This window comes from Phaenicophaeus curvirostris, chromosome 20 (genome assembly GCF_032191515.1).
Source record: "Phaenicophaeus curvirostris isolate KB17595 chromosome 20, BPBGC_Pcur_1.0, whole genome shotgun sequence".
Classification (NCBI taxonomy): domain Eukaryota; kingdom Metazoa; phylum Chordata; class Aves; order Cuculiformes; family Cuculidae; genus Phaenicophaeus; species Phaenicophaeus curvirostris.
The window spans coordinates 2,193,748-2,211,740 of record NC_091411.1 but is presented as its reverse complement, the minus strand read 5'-3'; the positions used below and the strand labels follow the sequence as shown (position 1 = coordinate 2,211,740).

At 52.4% G+C, this 17,993-nt stretch overlaps 1 protein-coding gene across 4 annotated transcripts in view; it reads left to right on the top strand.

The window, feature by feature from the left end:
• Positions 1 to 16,266, top strand: part of LRSAM1 (leucine rich repeat and sterile alpha motif containing 1) — a 28,312-nt gene extending 12,046 nt beyond the window's left edge. For 2 of the 4 annotated variants that reach the window (XM_069873573.1, XM_069873574.1), the window contains 17 exons: positions 1,024 to 1,114; positions 2,048 to 2,178; positions 3,158 to 3,187; positions 4,223 to 4,345; positions 4,435 to 4,574; positions 5,004 to 5,048; positions 5,915 to 5,985; positions 6,726 to 6,825; positions 7,923 to 8,010; positions 8,712 to 8,786; positions 10,314 to 10,394; positions 12,541 to 12,636; positions 13,235 to 13,333; positions 14,110 to 14,241; positions 14,658 to 14,739; positions 15,439 to 15,590; positions 16,034 to 16,266. In XM_069873573.1, the coding sequence (XP_069729674.1) occupies positions 1,024 to 1,114; positions 2,048 to 2,178; positions 3,158 to 3,187; positions 4,223 to 4,345; positions 4,435 to 4,574; positions 5,004 to 5,048; positions 5,915 to 5,985; positions 6,726 to 6,825; positions 7,923 to 8,010; positions 8,712 to 8,786; positions 10,314 to 10,394; positions 12,541 to 12,636; positions 13,235 to 13,333; positions 14,110 to 14,241; positions 14,658 to 14,739; positions 15,439 to 15,590; positions 16,034 to 16,159 (1,662 nt within the window). In that variant the 3' untranslated portion in view covers positions 16,160 to 16,266. The remainder of the gene's footprint in view (positions 1 to 1,023; positions 1,115 to 2,047; positions 2,179 to 3,157; positions 3,188 to 4,222; positions 4,346 to 4,434; positions 4,575 to 5,003; positions 5,049 to 5,914; positions 5,986 to 6,725; positions 6,826 to 7,922; positions 8,011 to 8,711; positions 8,787 to 10,313; positions 10,395 to 12,540; positions 12,637 to 13,234; positions 13,334 to 14,109; positions 14,242 to 14,657; positions 14,740 to 15,438; positions 15,591 to 16,033) is intronic. The other 2 variants (XM_069873575.1, XM_069873576.1) reach the window with 2 other exon arrangements.
• The last annotated feature ends 1,727 nt before the right edge of the window (positions 16,267 to 17,993 follow it).

Sequence of the window (17,993 nt, the reverse complement as noted above, 5' to 3'; positions counted from 1 at the left end):
TAGGGCTGACTCTGACAGCACGAACCATGCCTGTGGGTTGACTTAGTCCCTTTCCACCACGGCTGATTGTAAATGAGCAGATGGGATATTTCCAATGAGATTTTTCACCTCCGTTGGCATGACAGATCTCTGACTCATTGTCAGCCTCTGTGGGTTTCTGGCCCCCTGGAGTGAGCCTTTGCAGTGGGACAAGCATCAAGATTTTTATGGCTGTGTTATGTTCTGTCAGTGCTGGATGCTTCAAATGTCAGACACCAGTGCTGACTCAGACATCAGCATGGAGGGTGCGATTAAATGCTCTCCTGTCTTGAACAGGCAGCGTTAGGCTTCACTTCTCTCATGGGCAGTCTCTGAAATGAGGGATCTGTGCAGTTTGGTCCCCAATGATTGATAAAGTGGCTGTTCCTGCTGTGCCCTTCTCTACAGGAGGCATTGGGTCCTTTAGGTGGCCATAGTAGGACAAATCAGCAAGCAGTCCTTCCACTGCTAATTTATGGCACTCTTCTCTCTGTGCTCTTTCAATCACTGTCCCTTCCAGGCATCATGCTTAAAGGGTTCCGGCACACTGACATGCGGAAAAAAAATCTGCAGTCGAGAAATATTGTCCCCTCTTACACTTAAACACAAAGGTGACACATCTGCAGGAAGGGGATGTTCCACTGAAGGGCCAGCTCAGAAGCTCCTAAAAAAGGGATAGTGGAATCAGCTCTGAAAGGTGTCAAACACCCAGCAGAAATTCAATACAACCTCATATTGGTGCCAGGACTCAGGGTAACATGAAGTTGTCACTCCATAAGTAAAAATCTTGGGGAGCTGCAAGGGGTTGAGTCACCTTCCCTGGAGGGGTTTAAGGCACGGGTGGATGAGGTGCTAAGGGGCATGGTTTAGTGTTTGATAGGAATGGTTGGACTCGATGATCTGGTGGGTCTCTTCCAACCTGGTTATTCTGTGATTCTGTAACTGCAGTTGGACTCTGGCTGAGCCATCAGAATAACCTGGAGCTTTGTGTGTTCTCTTTTGGAGACGCTGACCCTGGATGCCTCTTCTATGACCTACCCGACACCTGATATTTGCGGTGCAGGTACTGAGTCCATCCAGCAGTTCCTCTGCAAAGGTAAGCAAGAAGAGTCTGTGGAACTTAGGGGGCTGCTCTGTGCTCTGACTGGGTGCCGTAGTTCAAAGGTTGCACTTACGAAGGGCGAACATTGTGTTGGCTCTGCTTGGGGTGGTTCCTAGTGCTCAGCTTGCATGACAAGCTAGTCAGTGAGCTGTGTGTCTTTGCTGGCAAACAGCGGGACAAGAGTCCTTCTTTGAGACTTATTCTTACTGTCACACTGAAATTTGTAATGGTTTTGATGAAACGTCAGAATAGCTGCATCAGAGACGGGGTGAGTGACCATAAGGAGTCATTGCACCTCCCCGTGGTTTTGTATTTTCTCCAGTGGGAGGGTTAGGGACTGTCCAGGTACAGCTGCCTTGGGACAACGAGATAGGCTCAGTAGTCACTCGAGGTCCCTTCGACCATCATTTTCCATAGGAAAGGACTTGGGGGCTGCAGACTGATGGGTTGTTAAGAGAAAGATGAAACCAGATGGAAACCTCAGAGGTCAAATATAATGCACTGTGAGTTTGTAAACACTGTTTGACACTGACAGGAAGGTTTAGTAGAGGTCTTATGCAGGGGAAATGCCTTGCCAGGTATTGGGCTGATCCCTGAAACAGAAGGACAGTCAGAACTTATTTTGCTATGGACAGAACATTTACAGCCCTGCAGAAGGCAATGCGCCTGTACCCATGTGAAGGAAGCATTTCTCCCTGAACAGGTTAGCTTTGATGATCTTCCTGGTGGGAATGGGGTGGCACTGTCTCCTCTCAGAGCTTCTTGTTAAGCCTCCCTGAGCTGAAAGAGCTCTTTTGAATGCTTGTCTGAGAGTGAGGTGAGGGAGCACAGTTGGAAGCAATCTCACATAGCAGCCAGCCTTTGGCTGTGCTGCCAAGGAGGTCTTTAAGCACCAGATGTTCTTGTTTTGTGTCTGATACCTTCCAGAATGTGGAATTGAGTACTACCCTCCCTCGCAGTATCTACTCCCCGCACTGGAGAGCGATGGGGGAGAAACATCAGTGGATGGTGAGAACACGACAGTACATAAGTATTTGGAGGAGGAGAGCGAGTGGCAGGTGAGGCTCCCCTGCTTGTGAAGTTATGTGAGAGGGTTTTGTATTTGTCTCTCCGCTCCATCAGTGGATCTCACAGCATGTAGCCCGTCATCCCTTATCGCCTGCCCCTGCCACAACATGTGTCTTTTGGGATCAAGAGGGCATCAGTGCTCAGAACCAGGCATAGTGTGGGCATGGGTCGCTCTGCTCCTTCCTGAGAGTCCACAGAATCGCAGTATGGTTTGGGTTGTAAGGGACCTTAAAGCCCGTCCAGTTCCATGGATGTCCTGCCATGGGCAGGGACAGCATGAAGTTGCTCCAAGCTCCATCCAGCCTGGCCTTGAACACCTTCAGGGATGGGGCAGCCACCATTTCTCTGGGCCGCCTGGTCCAGTGGCTCCCCAACCTCACAAGAAAACATTTCTTCTGTATATCCCATCTCATTCTCCCCTCTTGCAGCTTAAAACCGTTCCCCCTCCTCCTGTCCCTGCATTCCCTGATCAAGAGCCCCTGCCCAGCTTCCCTGGAGCCCCTTTCAGTACTGGGAGGCTGCTCTGAGTTCTCCCTGGGGAGTCAATTGCTGATTCCTGGAAGACACATTGCAAAAAACTGTCTCTGTCCTTGAAAGCAATGATGCAGACAAGGGACAGGGGTGGCAGTGTGACACGGTGTGTGCAGCGTGGTAACGTGTTTTTGGGGGTCAGCAAACTGCCAAAGAATGTTGTGATTCCCAGCCAAGTGCCAGACGTGTTCAGCCCTACCTGGGAAAGGGGAGGAGACGAGTGTCATTATAACAAGCTGTGCTAATGCCCGTGCTGTTCGGCAAGTGCAGAGTAAATTTCTTTGTCCCTGGAGAAGCATGGGCTCTGTGCCTTTGTTAATCTTCGCATGCCTTTGATTGCTGTCTTACTCATTTGGGGGAAGATACAGAGTGGGCTAATAATGTATACAAAAAATTGCTTCTAGGACTAAATGTCTGTTGTTATTGCTTGTTTTTCAGAACAAATTCTTGGATTATGAGAAGAGGAAGGTAAGGATGAACACCTGCAAATGCCTTGTCTGCAGCACAGATCAACTTCCATTTCTTTTTTTCCATCTTTATCTGGTTTCTTAGCCAAAGCTGAATGTTTTGAGAGCTGAGCTGTTGCAGAATCCCTCCCAAAGCTGCTCACTCTGCACTGCAGGAGCAAGTGGGAGCGTGGGGGAATCTGTGGCTGCGTTGTCTGACACACACAGCCAATGTGCTGCAGTCTCTCTTGTGAATGCACAGTTCCAGTTTAAATCCATCTGTGTTTGCGGAGTTGGATCCAGTTTTCTCACCAGGTGGCTTTTTTCTGGCCTCTCTGTGCTGAAAGCTCAGTTTGTTTTTCACATGAGGTGGGCAGATGTGAGCGAGCACACCACGCACAGACTGCTCTGTCTGCCCCTGCCCTGAACTCCAACCCCTCCGTGACTCCTGCCCTGGCCCTTTGGCTCATAACACTGCCATCCTGCTCTCTTAGGATTCCTTGTTTCTGTCCCCATTCCCCTCACCTGGCTGCACTTTTAGTTTGCTCTTCTTTTTATTTCACTGATCTCTGTCCCCCATGCAAGGCAGACTTTGAAATAATCTGAAGCTCCTGTCATGCAGTTCACTTTTCCCTTTAGCTGGAGCTGCTCTTAGCTGGCTACTTCCTTCATTCTGTTGTCTTCAGATATCCCTTGCCACCTGGGATTGAACACAACCTTAATTTTGGGCTTCCCCCGGATGTTTGTGTTGGCTGTTTCGGTCATAGGGGTTGATGCCCAGGGACTTTGGCTTTGTGACTATGAAATGAGTTGGGGGGAGTTTGGAGAATGTCACAAAGAGAGCAGCAGCTTCTGCCTCACCAGTCCTGGGCTCCTAAGGGAGAGCATTTCCATCTCCAAGTCAAGCCTCCTGCTTGCCGTTTGGCTTGCTGTCTTGTCTCCAGTGGGTTACTGTGCTTTGGTTTACGTTTTTGCCAGAGTTTGTTCTTGCTTGGGAGGCATCAGAGCCAGCAGTCTGCCAATTGCAGGCATTTATCTTTCTTCTTATTCCTCTCAGGAGAAAAAAATGCAGGAGAAGCTGGAATTTGAGCGGCGCCTGAATATGGGGCAAAGAGAACATGCTCTGCTTGTTCAGCAGATCAGCAGTCAGAAGGACGAGATACTGCAGACAGTGAGAGAGGTACATTTGCTCCCTGCAGGCCCTATACGAGACACTGCCTTTCCTAACCTGACCGCCTTCTCCTTTGGTTCCCTCTCGCTTTGGCCTAGGACCAGCTGAGGCTGGAGGAGGGTCTGACAAAGCACCAGCGCTACTTGGAGGAGGAGCGCCTGAAGCTGCTGCAGCAGCTGAAGCAAGCGGAGCAAGGCGTTACCAGCCGTATCCAGAAGCTGCTAGAGGACAACCGCAGGTACGATCCCAGGCAGTCTTGCAGGGATCTTTGTCTCCTTGGGGCTTGTGTTATTTTGTCCCATTCTGAGCAGTTCATTTTGGACTTTCAGACTGTTATGGAGTTGGTCAGATTCTATGTCTGCAGGAGGTATCTTAGTTTTTGAACAGCCAAAGTCCCATTTAAAGGAAGTAGAATGTGACACTTTAAAAAGTATTTCAGACGTATCTTTGCTGTGGGAGTTTTGCAGTGCTGTGGAAAAACATTTGAATTCCTCATGGAAGGTACCATGATCTGCCTAGATCTGCTGGGCTGATGTCGAAGCAAGGTTCACAGACTGCTTAAATCTGCTCTTCTGTGCGTGACGAGCAAAGTTGTTTTCTGCCCTCTGAGGGAGTAAGATGTCCTGCTCAGCTTGGTGAAAACCTCTTGGTTTATCCTTTTTTTTAGGCAAAAACAAAGTTCAGACATTCTGAAATCCTTGGAGAATGAGAGGTGAGTCTCCTTGAAATCAGCTCTTCTAGAAAAGGGGCAAGAAGCTGGGGAGTAGGCTGGGACCTTCATTTCAGAGTCACCAGTCAGGGGAGGTTCATCTCACATCTGCAGCGTCTTCTGGTCACTGTTGGAGGCAAGACACTGGACTAGATGTGCCTGGTCTTACCCAGTCTGGCAAACCCAATGGGATGGGGATTTTACCTCTTTTTTTTAATCTCTGTATGGTCCTAGCTAAGGAGTTTGGGAACAAATCCCTGTATTCCGCTATCAAGGACCGACGGAAGTCCTGCATCTGTTGGAAAGCACGGCATTTATGAAGGTGATCCAGTAATGTGTGCAGGCTGGAGGAATACATTTAAGGCAATGCTGCCATTCAGCCCACACTCTGAGCATTAATAGCTTTGCCACCAAAAGTGGTTGTCCTCAACTCTGCCCTGCCTGTGTGCTGCCCCCTCCCCTCAGCCAACTGTTTGTGCTCTGGCACAGAAAACTGGATGGGGACACTGACCTGGCTGAAAATAATCCCTTTGGATGTCAGATAGTTTTCCAGCCACACCAGTTCTTGATGTGTTGAATGGCATTGTGTATATTTATGCTGGGACAAGGACAGGGGAGGTGGGAATGGAGGCCAGGCTGGTGTTTTCAGTGGTGCTGCTCACTTAGGTCAGCTTTAGAGCACTTGTGCAGCCTCGAGAGAGGCAAGCAAAAACGGACTGGCGCTGTGTTTGGTGAGAGCATGTGCACGTGGCTTTCCTGAGCAGGTGGCAGGGTGTATCTGCCCAGCCTTTGGGCTCTGAGCTGGATGGGTGGAGAACAGACGGTGCTTGTTTGAAGGAGCGCCTGCATTGATCTTGTTTGTTTGGCAGAATAAGGATGGAACAGCTGATGGCAATAACGCAGGAGGAGGCAGAGCATCTGCGCAGAAGGGAAGTGGCCTGTAAGTCCAGATGACTCTTTGAGGTGATAAGGTGCAAGGAAGTTCCTCTGGAGATGCACTGAGTAGGTGACAACCACGTGGGCGATGCTCTGTCATGCACTTATTCTTGCTGCGTTGCTGGGTGCAATGGGGCAGGGCTGCAGGGGGTTGCGGTGCACCTGTACCGTAGCTGATCCACTGCGCTCACCTTCAGCTCACTGCTGGTTCTCCTTGAGGTGCAAGCTCTGCTCCCTCTGTAGCTCCAGCATGTCACATGAGGAGATTGTGAGGCTGGATATGATCACACAAAGTGCTTGGCATTTTGGAGGGGCCAAGCAAATGTTGACTGCAGGAGGCATATGGTAGACAAGAATGGTGATTGTGAGGCTTCACTACTCATGATGACCATGAACAGATCTAGGGTTGAAGGGAAGTGGTGTGTTTGTTGTCACCCCGAGGATGGGTTACTCGCAGTGGGACAGGCAGAGGGTTGGTAGGCAGTAACTGGCCTCCTTCAAGCACTGGAGAGGTCCAAGCACAGGCAGAGTAGAGTTTGCTCAGGTAATTTCCTAATAAATGACTGTGATTCTCACAGCTTGAATGAATCTGCTTCGAAATCAAGGAAATGGGAAAAGCAGAGGCAGGCTGGAAAGGAAAGAGAAGGCACTGTTAATTGGAAGTGATTGTAGCAGCAGGGGTAGATGAGTGCCTGTTCTAGACACCCACTTCTGATGCAGACTGACAGCTCTTCTGTCTCCTAGCTGCCATGCAACAAATGCTGGCTGAGAGCTACAAGAACAAGCTCATCCAAATGACCTATGAGGCTCGTCGGCAAGACCTTGTCAACCAGGCCTGCTCCAGGTACTGTGGGAGGTGCCTGGGGTTGGTGTTGCTGTTGTAAAGTCCGTTCCTTTCCAGCAGTCCTTGCTGTAATTCCTACAGAATCATGGAGTGGTTTGGGTTGGAAGGGAACTTAAAGCCCATCCAGTTCCACCCCCAGCCATGGGCAGGGACACCTCCCACCAGATCCGGTTGCTCCCAGCCCCATCCAACCTGGCCTTGAACCCCTCCAGGGATGGGGCAGCCACCACTGCTCTGGGCAACCTGGGCCAGGGCCTCCCCACCCTCACAGCAAAACATTTCTTCTTAAGATCTCAATTAGATCTCCCCTCATACATACACCCAGGAACTCTGGAATGCAGCAGGACAGCTCTGTAAGAGCAGGCAATTTAAAGAAACTGTTGAGCTTGATTAAATGAACCACCTTTTATCCACAAGTATGTGCATGTTAATCATACTGTGGATCAATTATCACCTTTTTTACATTGTTTATTTAACTTTATACATTCCACTAAACATGGAGGATGAAATTAGACTGGTTGTCTTCCTGTTTTGTTAGGCAGTTCAGTGTCAAACTGTAGCACAGAACTCCTTTCCTCACCTCCCAGTGTTGCTTCAAGGATGCTGCTTGTATACACATGGGAGTTCTTGCATTGCTGTAGGTGCAGAGAGTGTTCTGGCCCGCTCTGTTTGCAAGAAGGTGAGACATTTTAATCTGGCAGCACCTGGCACTGAACAGAAAAAACCCAGTGCGCCTGTGACCCACCCAGCACGTGGGGCTGCTGGGCCCTGGCTGCAAGTGCAGGCGATCCGTGACCACGCTGTCTGGGTCTCCATCAGCACAGCCTTTCCAGTGCAGGATACCGACGTGCAAATTCATCACCTGAGCAGCCTGGTGGACTTGGAGCTGTTCACAGGCAGGCAGCGGTGTGTCTGCTCTGGCTTGGCCTGTGGTGCAGGTTTGGTTATAGGGAAGGCAGTTTTAAATTTTCAGCATTCAGTGACCCTTAGTACCGAATTTCTCCCCTCCTGGATTCCCTGTTGCCTGCTTTTCCTCTTGCTTGTGTCAAGAATCTCAGACACAGCAGTAACTCCATGTCAAATCCATCTTCTTGCAGCCTAGCTGAGATGGATCAGAAGTTCCAGCAAATCCTGGCTTGGCAAGAGCTGGATCAGAACAAAGCTGTTAGTCAGATCTTGCAGCAGGTAGGCAGGGGAGCAAACTGCTGGGGGGGTGAAGAGAAAGCAACTGTGCACAAAAGCAGGATTGAGAGGGGATCACAGGAGCAATGGCAGCTGGGCTGTTCTGCATGCAGAAGTTATTTAACACTACCTGCTAAGCCTTGAGAATCTCTGGTATTCTAACAAACGGACTTGGGTGGTGGAAAGAAAAATGTATTTATTTTTTAACCAGACAGCAAATTTTCAGAAAAGGCAGCAGCACAGACCGTGGGAAGCAAAACTGGTCTGCTGAGTAACAAGAGAGGATTCTGAGGCAGAAGTGCACGTTTCCTGGGAGACTTGGGGCAGGCTGCCTTCTGGAAGCTTCTCCTCCTTTTGAATACCTCCTTTTGGACCTGAGAGCTCTGCAGCTTGTTTTGCAGAAGTGCTGGGCAGCCGTGCCTTGTTGCACAGCCTGAGTGCTCAGTGCTGCTGAAAAGGAGAGGTGCGGTACACAGAGCATTCAAAACATGTGTTTGGAGGTGAATATAATTTGGTTGCCTGTCTGTAAAATGGGTTGTACCTTTTGGGAGTGTGGGATCTAAGTCATGGTGTAATCAGGACACTTTTCTGGAGTAAGTGCTGTTCGGGTGTTGTATGTGAGTCACTATGAGGAAACAGGGCTTCTAAGCCCATTTGCAGCTGCATCAGCAGCCTCGCTCAGCAAGATTTTACCTGTCCCATAGATTGAGATGCAGAAAGCTGCCTTTGAAGCTCTCCAAGTGAAGAAGGATCTCATGCACAGGCAGATCAGGAACCAGGTGAGTCAGCATCAGAGGAAAGAGCAGGCAGCTCCTCAGCTCGTAGCACCATTCCATGAGACACTGAGGAAGATCAAAGCGCTGTGAGCATAGAGCAGGCTCTGGAGGAAATGAAGAGCTCTGGTATTGCCAAGAGCTCTGTAACAGCATTGGGCAGGTAAACTACAGCCTCCCAGCTCCGTGGGAGGGAGTATCAGGTTTAGATTCATGGAAGGGTGGAATTGCCATTGCTTCAGTCATCTCAGCGCTAATGTGGGTGAAGTGCTGGAGAGTGGTCACTAGAGGACAGACCTGCCTTGGCTCTGTGGCATGATCTGCAGTTGGAACTGTGATTTCCTTCAGGTTGTGCACTTAGCAGGGCTGCTGTTTCCACATGAGTCTGCTGCATCTCCATCCAGCACATCGGAACTGCACCTTTTCTTTTCCCATTCTCAGCCTGCCTTTCTGAGCTCCATTCTGCAGAAGGTGCAATGCAATAGTCAGGGGGAGAGCAAGAGCTGGGTGAGAAAGCAGCGGTGGTTGTTGCACGAACGTGGGAAAGCAGTGGCGGTTGATGCATGAAGATGGGAAAGCAGCGGTGGTTGATGCACAAAGATGAGTGGCTGGTTTCTAACACAGGGCTCCAGAATCTTCCCTTTCCTGATCTGACAGTAGCAGAAAGGTCTCCGGTCAGGAGCTGGTGGATAGGCTTAAGAGCTTGGATATATTGCATCACTTAGTGATCAATCTCTGTGAGAAGCCTGTGGATTATGGATGGGCAATTCAGGAGATGAGTCTAACAACTCCCCATTACTTCAGTTCATCAAAAAGAGCCCTGCAGTTTGCTCGCAGCTGCTCTGTGAGCAAAGGAAGTTCATTCCTTGATACTGTGGCTGACCTTTTGCTATTGAAATCCAGCCCACCCCACCAGCATCGTGCACAGGCAGTGGACGGGCAGGAGCCCTGGGTACCACCTGCCGCAGAGTCGCGGTGTCGGCAGGAATTCCGTGGTCGGAGGCTCACATTGAGCAGCGTGGCCTGGGGATGGTAGATGGCCTGGCTGATAGGTGAGCTGGGCTCTCATCTTGGCTTTGCTGTGGGATCTGGGGCAACTCACTTCACCTCTCTGTGTCTCAGTTGCCCTACCTGAAAGAGCACGTATTATTGGATTTGCTGGAGCACCTCAAACCAAGGACCCCGCCCCAGTTAATCCGTAGTTTGAGCTGTGGTGCTAGGAGGACTTTGATGATCTGTTGCTGCCTTCCAGAGTGGTTTGGGTGAACAAACTGATTGCAGTGTGCTTCTAGACTTGAACAGAAGGTGTTTAGAGTAGAGAGACAATTAGAGAGTGGGGGACACAGCTCCTCAGGTAGAAGACAAAGAGAGACCCTAAGAGCATGCATCACAGAAGGGCATTAGCAGGATCCCCAGCCTTGTGGGCAGCTCTGCAGTGCCATCCCTCCAGGGCCACAGTCAGACCTTATCTGAAAAGAGCATAAATATAAGTAATTTCAAATGTCAGTAAAAAATGTTTCATCTTCTGTTTAGATTAAATTAATAGAAACAGAGTTATTGCAGTTGACACAGCTGGAGTTAAAGAGGCAAGAACTGGACACAGAGACGCTGCAGGTATGTAGGGCTCTGGGGCTGCCCCACCACCCTCTCTCTGCTCTGGGATCGCAAAAGCTCCGCTTGCTTCTTTTGCTCTATGCAGTTGCCAGATGGTTTTATATTTAGTCAGAAGGATGCTTACCCACAGGGTGCCTCAAGAGCCTCTTTGTTGGGGTAACAGGAACATTGCTGTTGCTCCTAAACACCTCGGTGAGGGGAGAGACAAATGTGTGCTGATAGCACTGATCAGTTCCAGGTTTGCTGGGTGGGGAAGGATTTTGCGATCCAGTTATTGGCTGGCCCAGAAACGCCTGCCTGCCACGCATCGCATGTCCTCCTACGTTGTGTTGTGTTTTGTTGTTAAATACCTGCCAGTGATGGCTGTCAGCTCTCCCTGTTCATTCCCCAGCCTCGTCCCCCAGGCTGCTCTGCCCACCATCCCACCATTCGATGGGCTGACTTCATCAGCAGTCACTCATGGATGAATATCAGCTTGGCTTTATGTTTTGTTATGCTTTTGCATCAGTTTTTTTTTTCTTGTGTGTGCTGTTTGCCAGATTAGGTCACTTGTTTAGTCAGCCTGAAGTTGGTAGCAAACACTGTATACTTTGCAGAAGTGGTGTGCTCGGCGTAGGGCAGGGCTGCTTGGACACCTTGAAGTGTAAGATTTGGGTTACGCTGCTTTAACTCATGCAGTGTAACACTGTATAACACTGCAGTGTTGGAGATCTGATGGTGGGGACTGCCCCGAGTTCATGTAGGGAAGACGAAAGAACTCCAGGCACGTGTAGCTCAAATGCCACAAGACTTGGGGGATTCCTGGTGGGTGATGGGAGCTCCAGAGGAATGCAGAAAGCAAGGTTCTGCTCTAGAACCTGTCTGTAGTCCAGCAGGAGACACAGTACATTTGGCACTTCAGCACTGAACATCAGGAAACAGCGTAAGACAGATTGATCCTTCTGGATACCCCCTAGATGCTCTGCAGTCTACTGCCCAGAGGGTCCCTGCGGCGACTGAACCCCCAAAGCGCAGGCAGTGCCCACAAAGTGCTTTGGCAGGAGCTTTTCTGCAGTCCTGCTTGATCCCATGCAGCAGAGGGTTGCTTCCTCCCTCAATTTACAGGTGCTTTGGTAATGAACAACTTGATAAATCGTTGGAAAGTGGGAAGAACCAAGAGCACCCTGAGAAAAGGAGGTGTTTGCACAGGTCTCCTGCAAGGTCAGCTTGGAGGAGAGCGATCCTAGCGGGGTCTGCAGTGCGGGTGGGCAGAAGAGCTCATCTCAAGGTTAGCTGAAGCTGCCTGGGCTCTCACCTGGAGCAGCTCCCACATGTCATTGTCCCTCTGGCACAGAGGAGTTTCCCTGCCTCCATCAGGGCAAAGCATCTCTGATCAGCTAATGGTGGGCTTTGCCTGTGAGAGAGGGCATTTCCCTCTCCTGCGTGAACAGAAGACCTTAACTCTGTGTAGGGTCCAGATGGGAATCAATGAAGGTTTCCTCACAGTTCTTTAGGAGGGCAGCCCTTGAACATCTTGTCCCTTTGCCCATGGCTACCTGAAGGCCTTTTGGCCAGTGACTACTGGCCTCTGTTCCATTGATGATCCTCCCAGCAGGCGTGAGCTGGCTGGGACTGAGCTGTGCAGAGATGCCACAGGGTCTGACGTTCCTGAGACAATTCACCTCTTTGCTGGGACGACTTTCCTTGCCCTGGTACCTAGCAGTACTTGGTGCGAGACACCAGTGAAAGCAGCTTCCCAGACATGTGGGTTGCTGTCTTACCTGTCCTGCATGCCTGCAGGCTTCTAGACCTGAGTCTGGGTGGTCTTTCTCATTTAAGGGGGGGCACCATGAACACTTGTGGTGCCATTGCCTGCCTGGTGGCACCAGGAAGAGCTGCTGCAGGCCAGCATATCCAGGGGTTATATACCGGATTATGGTCTCTGTGGGACCAAAAGAAATGAGCTCAGGTTGGGACTGCCATGCCAGCTGCTAGCAGAGGATTCAGGCTGCCTGCTCAGCCGGGCCGAGGGCCTGTGGAGCACAGGGCTTCCACGTCTGTTGTGGCTGCTCTGGGGATGGTAAGTGCTTTGCTGGAAATCGGGATGGGGTGGTTGCTTGCAGCCGTGTGGTACGGAGGTGTGGGTGCCAGAGTCCTTCTGTTGCAGGGGGTGATCACAGAGCAACGCCAAGCGCTTGGCTACCTGCTGCAGCAGCTGCTCAAAGAAAAGAAGCAAAGGGAAGAAGAGCTGCGACAAATACTGGTAACGGAGGCCCCTAATTAAGTGCTGTGGATGAAGAAGCTCATGGGCTGGCTGCAAGGAGGGAGCCCATGGGTCAGCACTTGAACAAAGGGGAGGAGAGAGCGCTCTCAGGGACTATGTACAGATCCAGATGCTCATTTAACTTCAGAAAGTGCTAATGTGAGCTCTCTAACTGTGCCGCCCGGAGCAACGTTGGGTACCACCACCATCATAACCAGGAAAGGGAACTGTAGGGAGCATGAGCACAATCTCACAAAGGTCCTGTGTGTGGTCTTGTAATCCTGAAGACCTCCAGACTCTCCTGAGCTTTGGGAGACCAGGCTCCAGTGTCTGGGGCAAAGGATTGGAGGGGATGTGCAGCCCATGGCTGGCTGGGGTGGGGTCAAAGTGAGACCAGCCTGCAAGAAGGCCAGAAATGCCCATCTTGCCATAGCTGTGACTATCACAGTGCTCTGAACTGGCCCTGCTCAGCCCAGGCTTTTGGTTTCCCCTCCTACATGTCCACCCAATCTTCCTTAAATACATACAACTCAGGCTTCCTTAAATACTGCTTGCAATGTTATCTTGGGCCGTTGAGTGAATGAATTTGTCTTTTCAGCTGGAAATGGAGGCAAAGAGTGAAACCAAACAGGAGAACTACTGGCTGATCCAGTACCAGCGCCTGTTGAACCAGAAGCCCCTCTCCCTGAAACTCCAGGTCACCGCTGCTGTCAATGCTTTCACTGTAGCTGCATTCGGCTCCACAGAGCATGGGCTGGGAGCAAAGGCAGCTTTGCCTGGAAGCCTGGGCTCAGTGAAGGCTGGGAGCAGCACACAGACCCCTTGCGGAGGCTGACAAGCCAGGGGAGACCCTGGGCTGCCCTGCAATGAGCCATTGTGCTCCGAGTGGAGCTGCCCAACAGCCTTCACATTCCTGTACATTGGAAGTCCTGGGGCTGCCCAGGTCCATGAGGAGCCCAAACCTCAGATCTCTGCCAGCTAGAGCTGCCCTCCCACCACCAAACTGCTTGCCAGGAGCAGAGGACACTGAGCACCTTTAAAGCAGGCCTTTTTGTTCCAGCTGAACCCCAAACAGCTCTGCTTGGTTCCCCAAAGATCCCTGCAAATCTGTCTGAATGCAGCAGCTCCTTTCAGTTCCTGCCCTGACATTGAGCAAGGGATTTCACTGTTAAAACACCTGCAGGGTTGGCCACAAAGGGATGGATCCGAGCTCTGCCCCTGCTGCAGATCAGCTTGAGTTTGCAAAGCAGGTGCTGTTACAGCCATCAGGTACCAAAACGGTTATGTCTCATCCTTCCCAAAACACAACGTTTTGAATTGTGCTCATAAAATGCCTGAAGCGAGAGCTTCTGGTTGGGCCTCTGAGCTTTGGTGTCTTCAGGGATGCAAAACACTTTGACTCGGGCAGAGGGCAGGAATGTCCCTGTGTTTTTCTTGAGAGCGAAGTCTGGGAGCTCGCCTTGTGTTTTGCAGGAGGAGGGCTTGGAGCGGCAGCTGGTGAACCTTTTAATTGAGTTGTCTGCGGAACAGTATGTGCCAGTCTTTGCACACCATCGAATATCCTTGCAAGCACTCAGCACCATGACTGCCAGTGACCTGGAAAAGGTATGAGACAGCAGATACACAGCACGAGGTGAGACCGACTGCTGGGACTGAGCTGTGCTCGTGGCTGGACCTGTGGTCTGGCAGGAGGGTGTGTTGGTGGCCCTGGTGTGTTGCCTCCCAGCAAGGAGAGGTGCCAGTGCTGCTCTCTGCCCCTTCCTGGTAGGCAAGAGCTCTCCCTGAGCACTTGCAGGGTGAGATGTAGCTTGGCTCTTGTCTTTTGACATCCCTCAAATGCTCTTTGTGCCAGAATGGCACCGGGGGGGGTTCCCTTCTCTGGCTTTGATGCCTGAGAGAGGCACTTCCCTTGGCACGGCTGGGTCTTGCCAGCGAGGCCCAAGAGTTTGCAGTGTCCCCCTGGGGACATCAGTCTCCTCCTTTTTGCTCTGAAAGCTAGCAGCCCTGCTCTTGCTCCACAGATTGGCGTGGCAGAGGCTGGCCTGCAGCGTGCCATCCTCAAGCGAGCTCAGGAGATCCTTGCTGTGGCAGAGACCATCCCAGGTACCACCAGTTCTTCCTTCGATGCTGGGCCTTGACCGGAGAGATCCACGGGGCTAGATGCCTCCCTCTGGGGAGCAGAGCCGGGCAGGGCTGGTGTGCAACGAGGAGAGGCAGGGCAGGGAGTGCAGGCAGAGATTGAGCTTTCTGACTTGTCATCTTTCTCATCAACTTCCTGGAACTGTTGGAGCGGGTCCAGAGGAGGCTACGAAGAAAATCAGAGGGCAGAAGCACCTCTGTATGAGGACAGGCTAGGGGGCCTGGGGTTGTACAGCCTGGAGAAGAGAAGGCTCCAAGGAGATCTTATAGTGACCTTCCAGTACCTGAAGGGGCTCCAGGAAAGCTGGGGAAGGACTTTTTACAAAGGCTTGGAGTGATAGGATGTGGAGCAATGGCTTTAAATTGGAGAGTGAAGATTTGAACTAGTCATAAGGAGGAAATTCTTCACAATGAGGATGGTGAGGAGTTGACCCAGGTTGCCCAGAGAAGTTGTGGCTGCCCCATCCCTGGAGGTGTTCAAAGCCAGGTTGGATGGGCCTTGAACTATTTGATCCAGTGGGAGGTGTCCCTGCCCCCCTGGCAAGGGGTTGGAGCTGGATGATCTTTAAGTTCCCTTCCAAATCGAACCATGCTATGATTTATCGGTGCCGGCTGGGGGCAGGTGGGCTCAGACAGGCTCAGATCCGCTGCTTGTGGTTGCAGAGCTGCTGAGGAACGTGGATGCTGAGGTCCCTGCAGCCCCAGAACCCAGTGTGCCCTTTGAGGAGGAGGCTCCGAGCCCTGTGGTCCCGACAGCTCCCCTGCTGCAGTGGGATGAGAAGAAGTCGGAATGTGTTGTCTGCATGGAGCAAGAGGTGAGACCCCAGCTCAGGGTGCTGGGGATGCAGTGAGGGCAGCATCCAGCACATCTCCCTGTGCCTGTGTCCCCAGCCTGGCCCTGGGCAGTGCCTGGATGCCTGTCCCTCCAGCTCCTGAGCACGGAGGGAGGCAGGGCAGGGCCTGAGATGGAGCTCGCTGAGCTCCTGTGCTGCTCTGTCCACACAGCAGCGGTGGGAAGCATTGGGGCTGCTTGGCTGAGCCCTGACTGGGTCCCTCAGGCCCCTTTCACTCCCACCCTCTGCACAGCCCAGACCCTCGTCCACAGCTCGGGGCTTCTGCCTCCCACACTGTGACACCCCCGGGGGATCCCCAGCTCCTCCAGCTCCGTGTCCTCCTGTGCTGGAGGACGGTGGTGCTGGGATTAACTGTTAGGGGACAGCAGCACTCTTCATGTCCTCTCCTCTGTCTCTTCCCTCAGACCCAGATGATTTTCCTGCCCTGTGGCCACGTCTGCTGCTGCCAGACCTGCTGTGAGCGGCTGCACACTTGTCCCCTGTGCCGCAAGGATGTCACACAGCGCATCCGCATCTTCCACAGCTGCTAGACTGGATGGAGGAACGCGACCCTGCCCGGCACCGCCTACGTCACCCCTTCCCGGGGTGATGCTTCTCTTCTACTCCGTGTCAGTAGTAAACAGATGCTCGCACAGCACGACCAGCTCTGCCCTCCCTGCATGGCCACGCGCTGGCTGCTCCCAGCGGGCTCCGCATCCTCCACGTTCCCTGATGGCTTCTCCGCCTCCGTTCCCTCTTCATCCACATCCCTTCTTCCTGCCTGCTGCCCAGCAGCATCCTCTGGCCTGGGAGCACCGGCTGATGGGACTGGGCTCATTGCTGCCCTCCCCTCGCTGGATAACGTGTGTTTGCCTTCAGAAAATGCCCCTCGCTCAGCAGGGATGCAGTTGGTGCCATCTCTGAGGCCACTGTGACCTTGCAGGTCCTCGTTGAGCCCTGTCGCCTGGTGGTGGGTGAATGGGACAACTCGGCCAGGGCCGTGTGATGCTCTGGGCTGCTGACAGTGCCTTGCACCTTTCTCATGCCAAAACCTTCCGCTCCGGAGACCCACGGGAGCACACGAGGGGCACTGGGGGGCTGCAGCCATGGCCAGCGGGTGCCAGGGCAGAGCCAGGAGCCCCCTGGTCCCAAATTCATCCTCCTGTTGTTGGGGAGAGCCTGCAGCTGCCTTGGATCTGGAACGCGAGGGTCCCGCTCTGGCCAGAGGAGCCTGGTGGGATTCCTCATCCCAAAACCAGGGGTTGGGAGCAGAAAGTATTCCTGCCAGCCGACAGCTCCGATGGGGAGCAGGTGGGAGGCTGGGGCTGTGCAGCGCAGCTCTGTGTGGCCTCTGTGCGGTGGCCTGCGAGAAGGTCTCCATTGTCATTAATCAGTAACGATTCCCGTCACTTGTCTGCTTCCTGACCTTGAAGTATGAAATACGGATGCCAAGCCCGGTCCCGCCGCAGCATTAAAAAGCAGCTGGTTTGCTGCCTTTTTCCTTCTCGGAGGGGAGGACAGAGCCACCGTGTGCCTAGTTCTCCCCGTGTCCCCTCCTCATCTCCCACATCAGACTAGGAAAAATTGGAGAATCTTGGACTTCTCCAAGGGTGTTGCTGCAGAACAGCCCTGGGGCATTCCAGGCAGCGGGAGGCTCCAGACCCTCGCGGGGGTCACCCCGTGTGTGTGTGCGGCCCCTGGGGTGGACGAGGTGCTGAGGGACATGGTTTAGTGATTGATGGGAGTGGTTGGACTCGATGATCCGGTGGGTCTTTTCCAACCTGGTGATTCTCTGATTCTATGAAGGTGAGGAGGCTCTTGGAGGAGCTCAGCTCCCTCTCCCTGCACCCCCTCGCACGGCCGGGCTGCCAGCAGCCGTGTGTCCCAGGATCAGGGAGGAGGAAGCACTTGGGTTCCTCTTCATCCTCTTCATCCCTTGGGATTGCCGATCGCCTTTGTGCCCCGGGTGGTAATGGGTGAGAGGAGCTCAGGGCAAGGTCTCCTTGTCTGCCCATAAACAAACACCAGCTCTTCCCAGAGCTTGTCCCCAAGGTGCTGCAGGGCCACCACATCCAACCTTGAGATGTGCTGCTCAATCGTGAGGGTCGGGTTGATCTGGCAGGTTGGGACGTGCCGACGGCCGTCGGCACGTCCCAACCTGCCAGGTCAACCCGACCTCGGAGATGCTGGCACGAGGTTTGGGGTGAAATGAGCTGCTGGTGGGCTCAGCCTAAAATCAAATACCAGTAATTAAAATATCAACACATCGTGCTTGGGAAACGCTAAGGATAACAGCAGCGTTGTTGGACCTGAATGATCTTCCACAGAATCATAGAATCACCAAGTTGGAAAAGACCCACCGGCTCATCGAGTCTAACTAGGGTT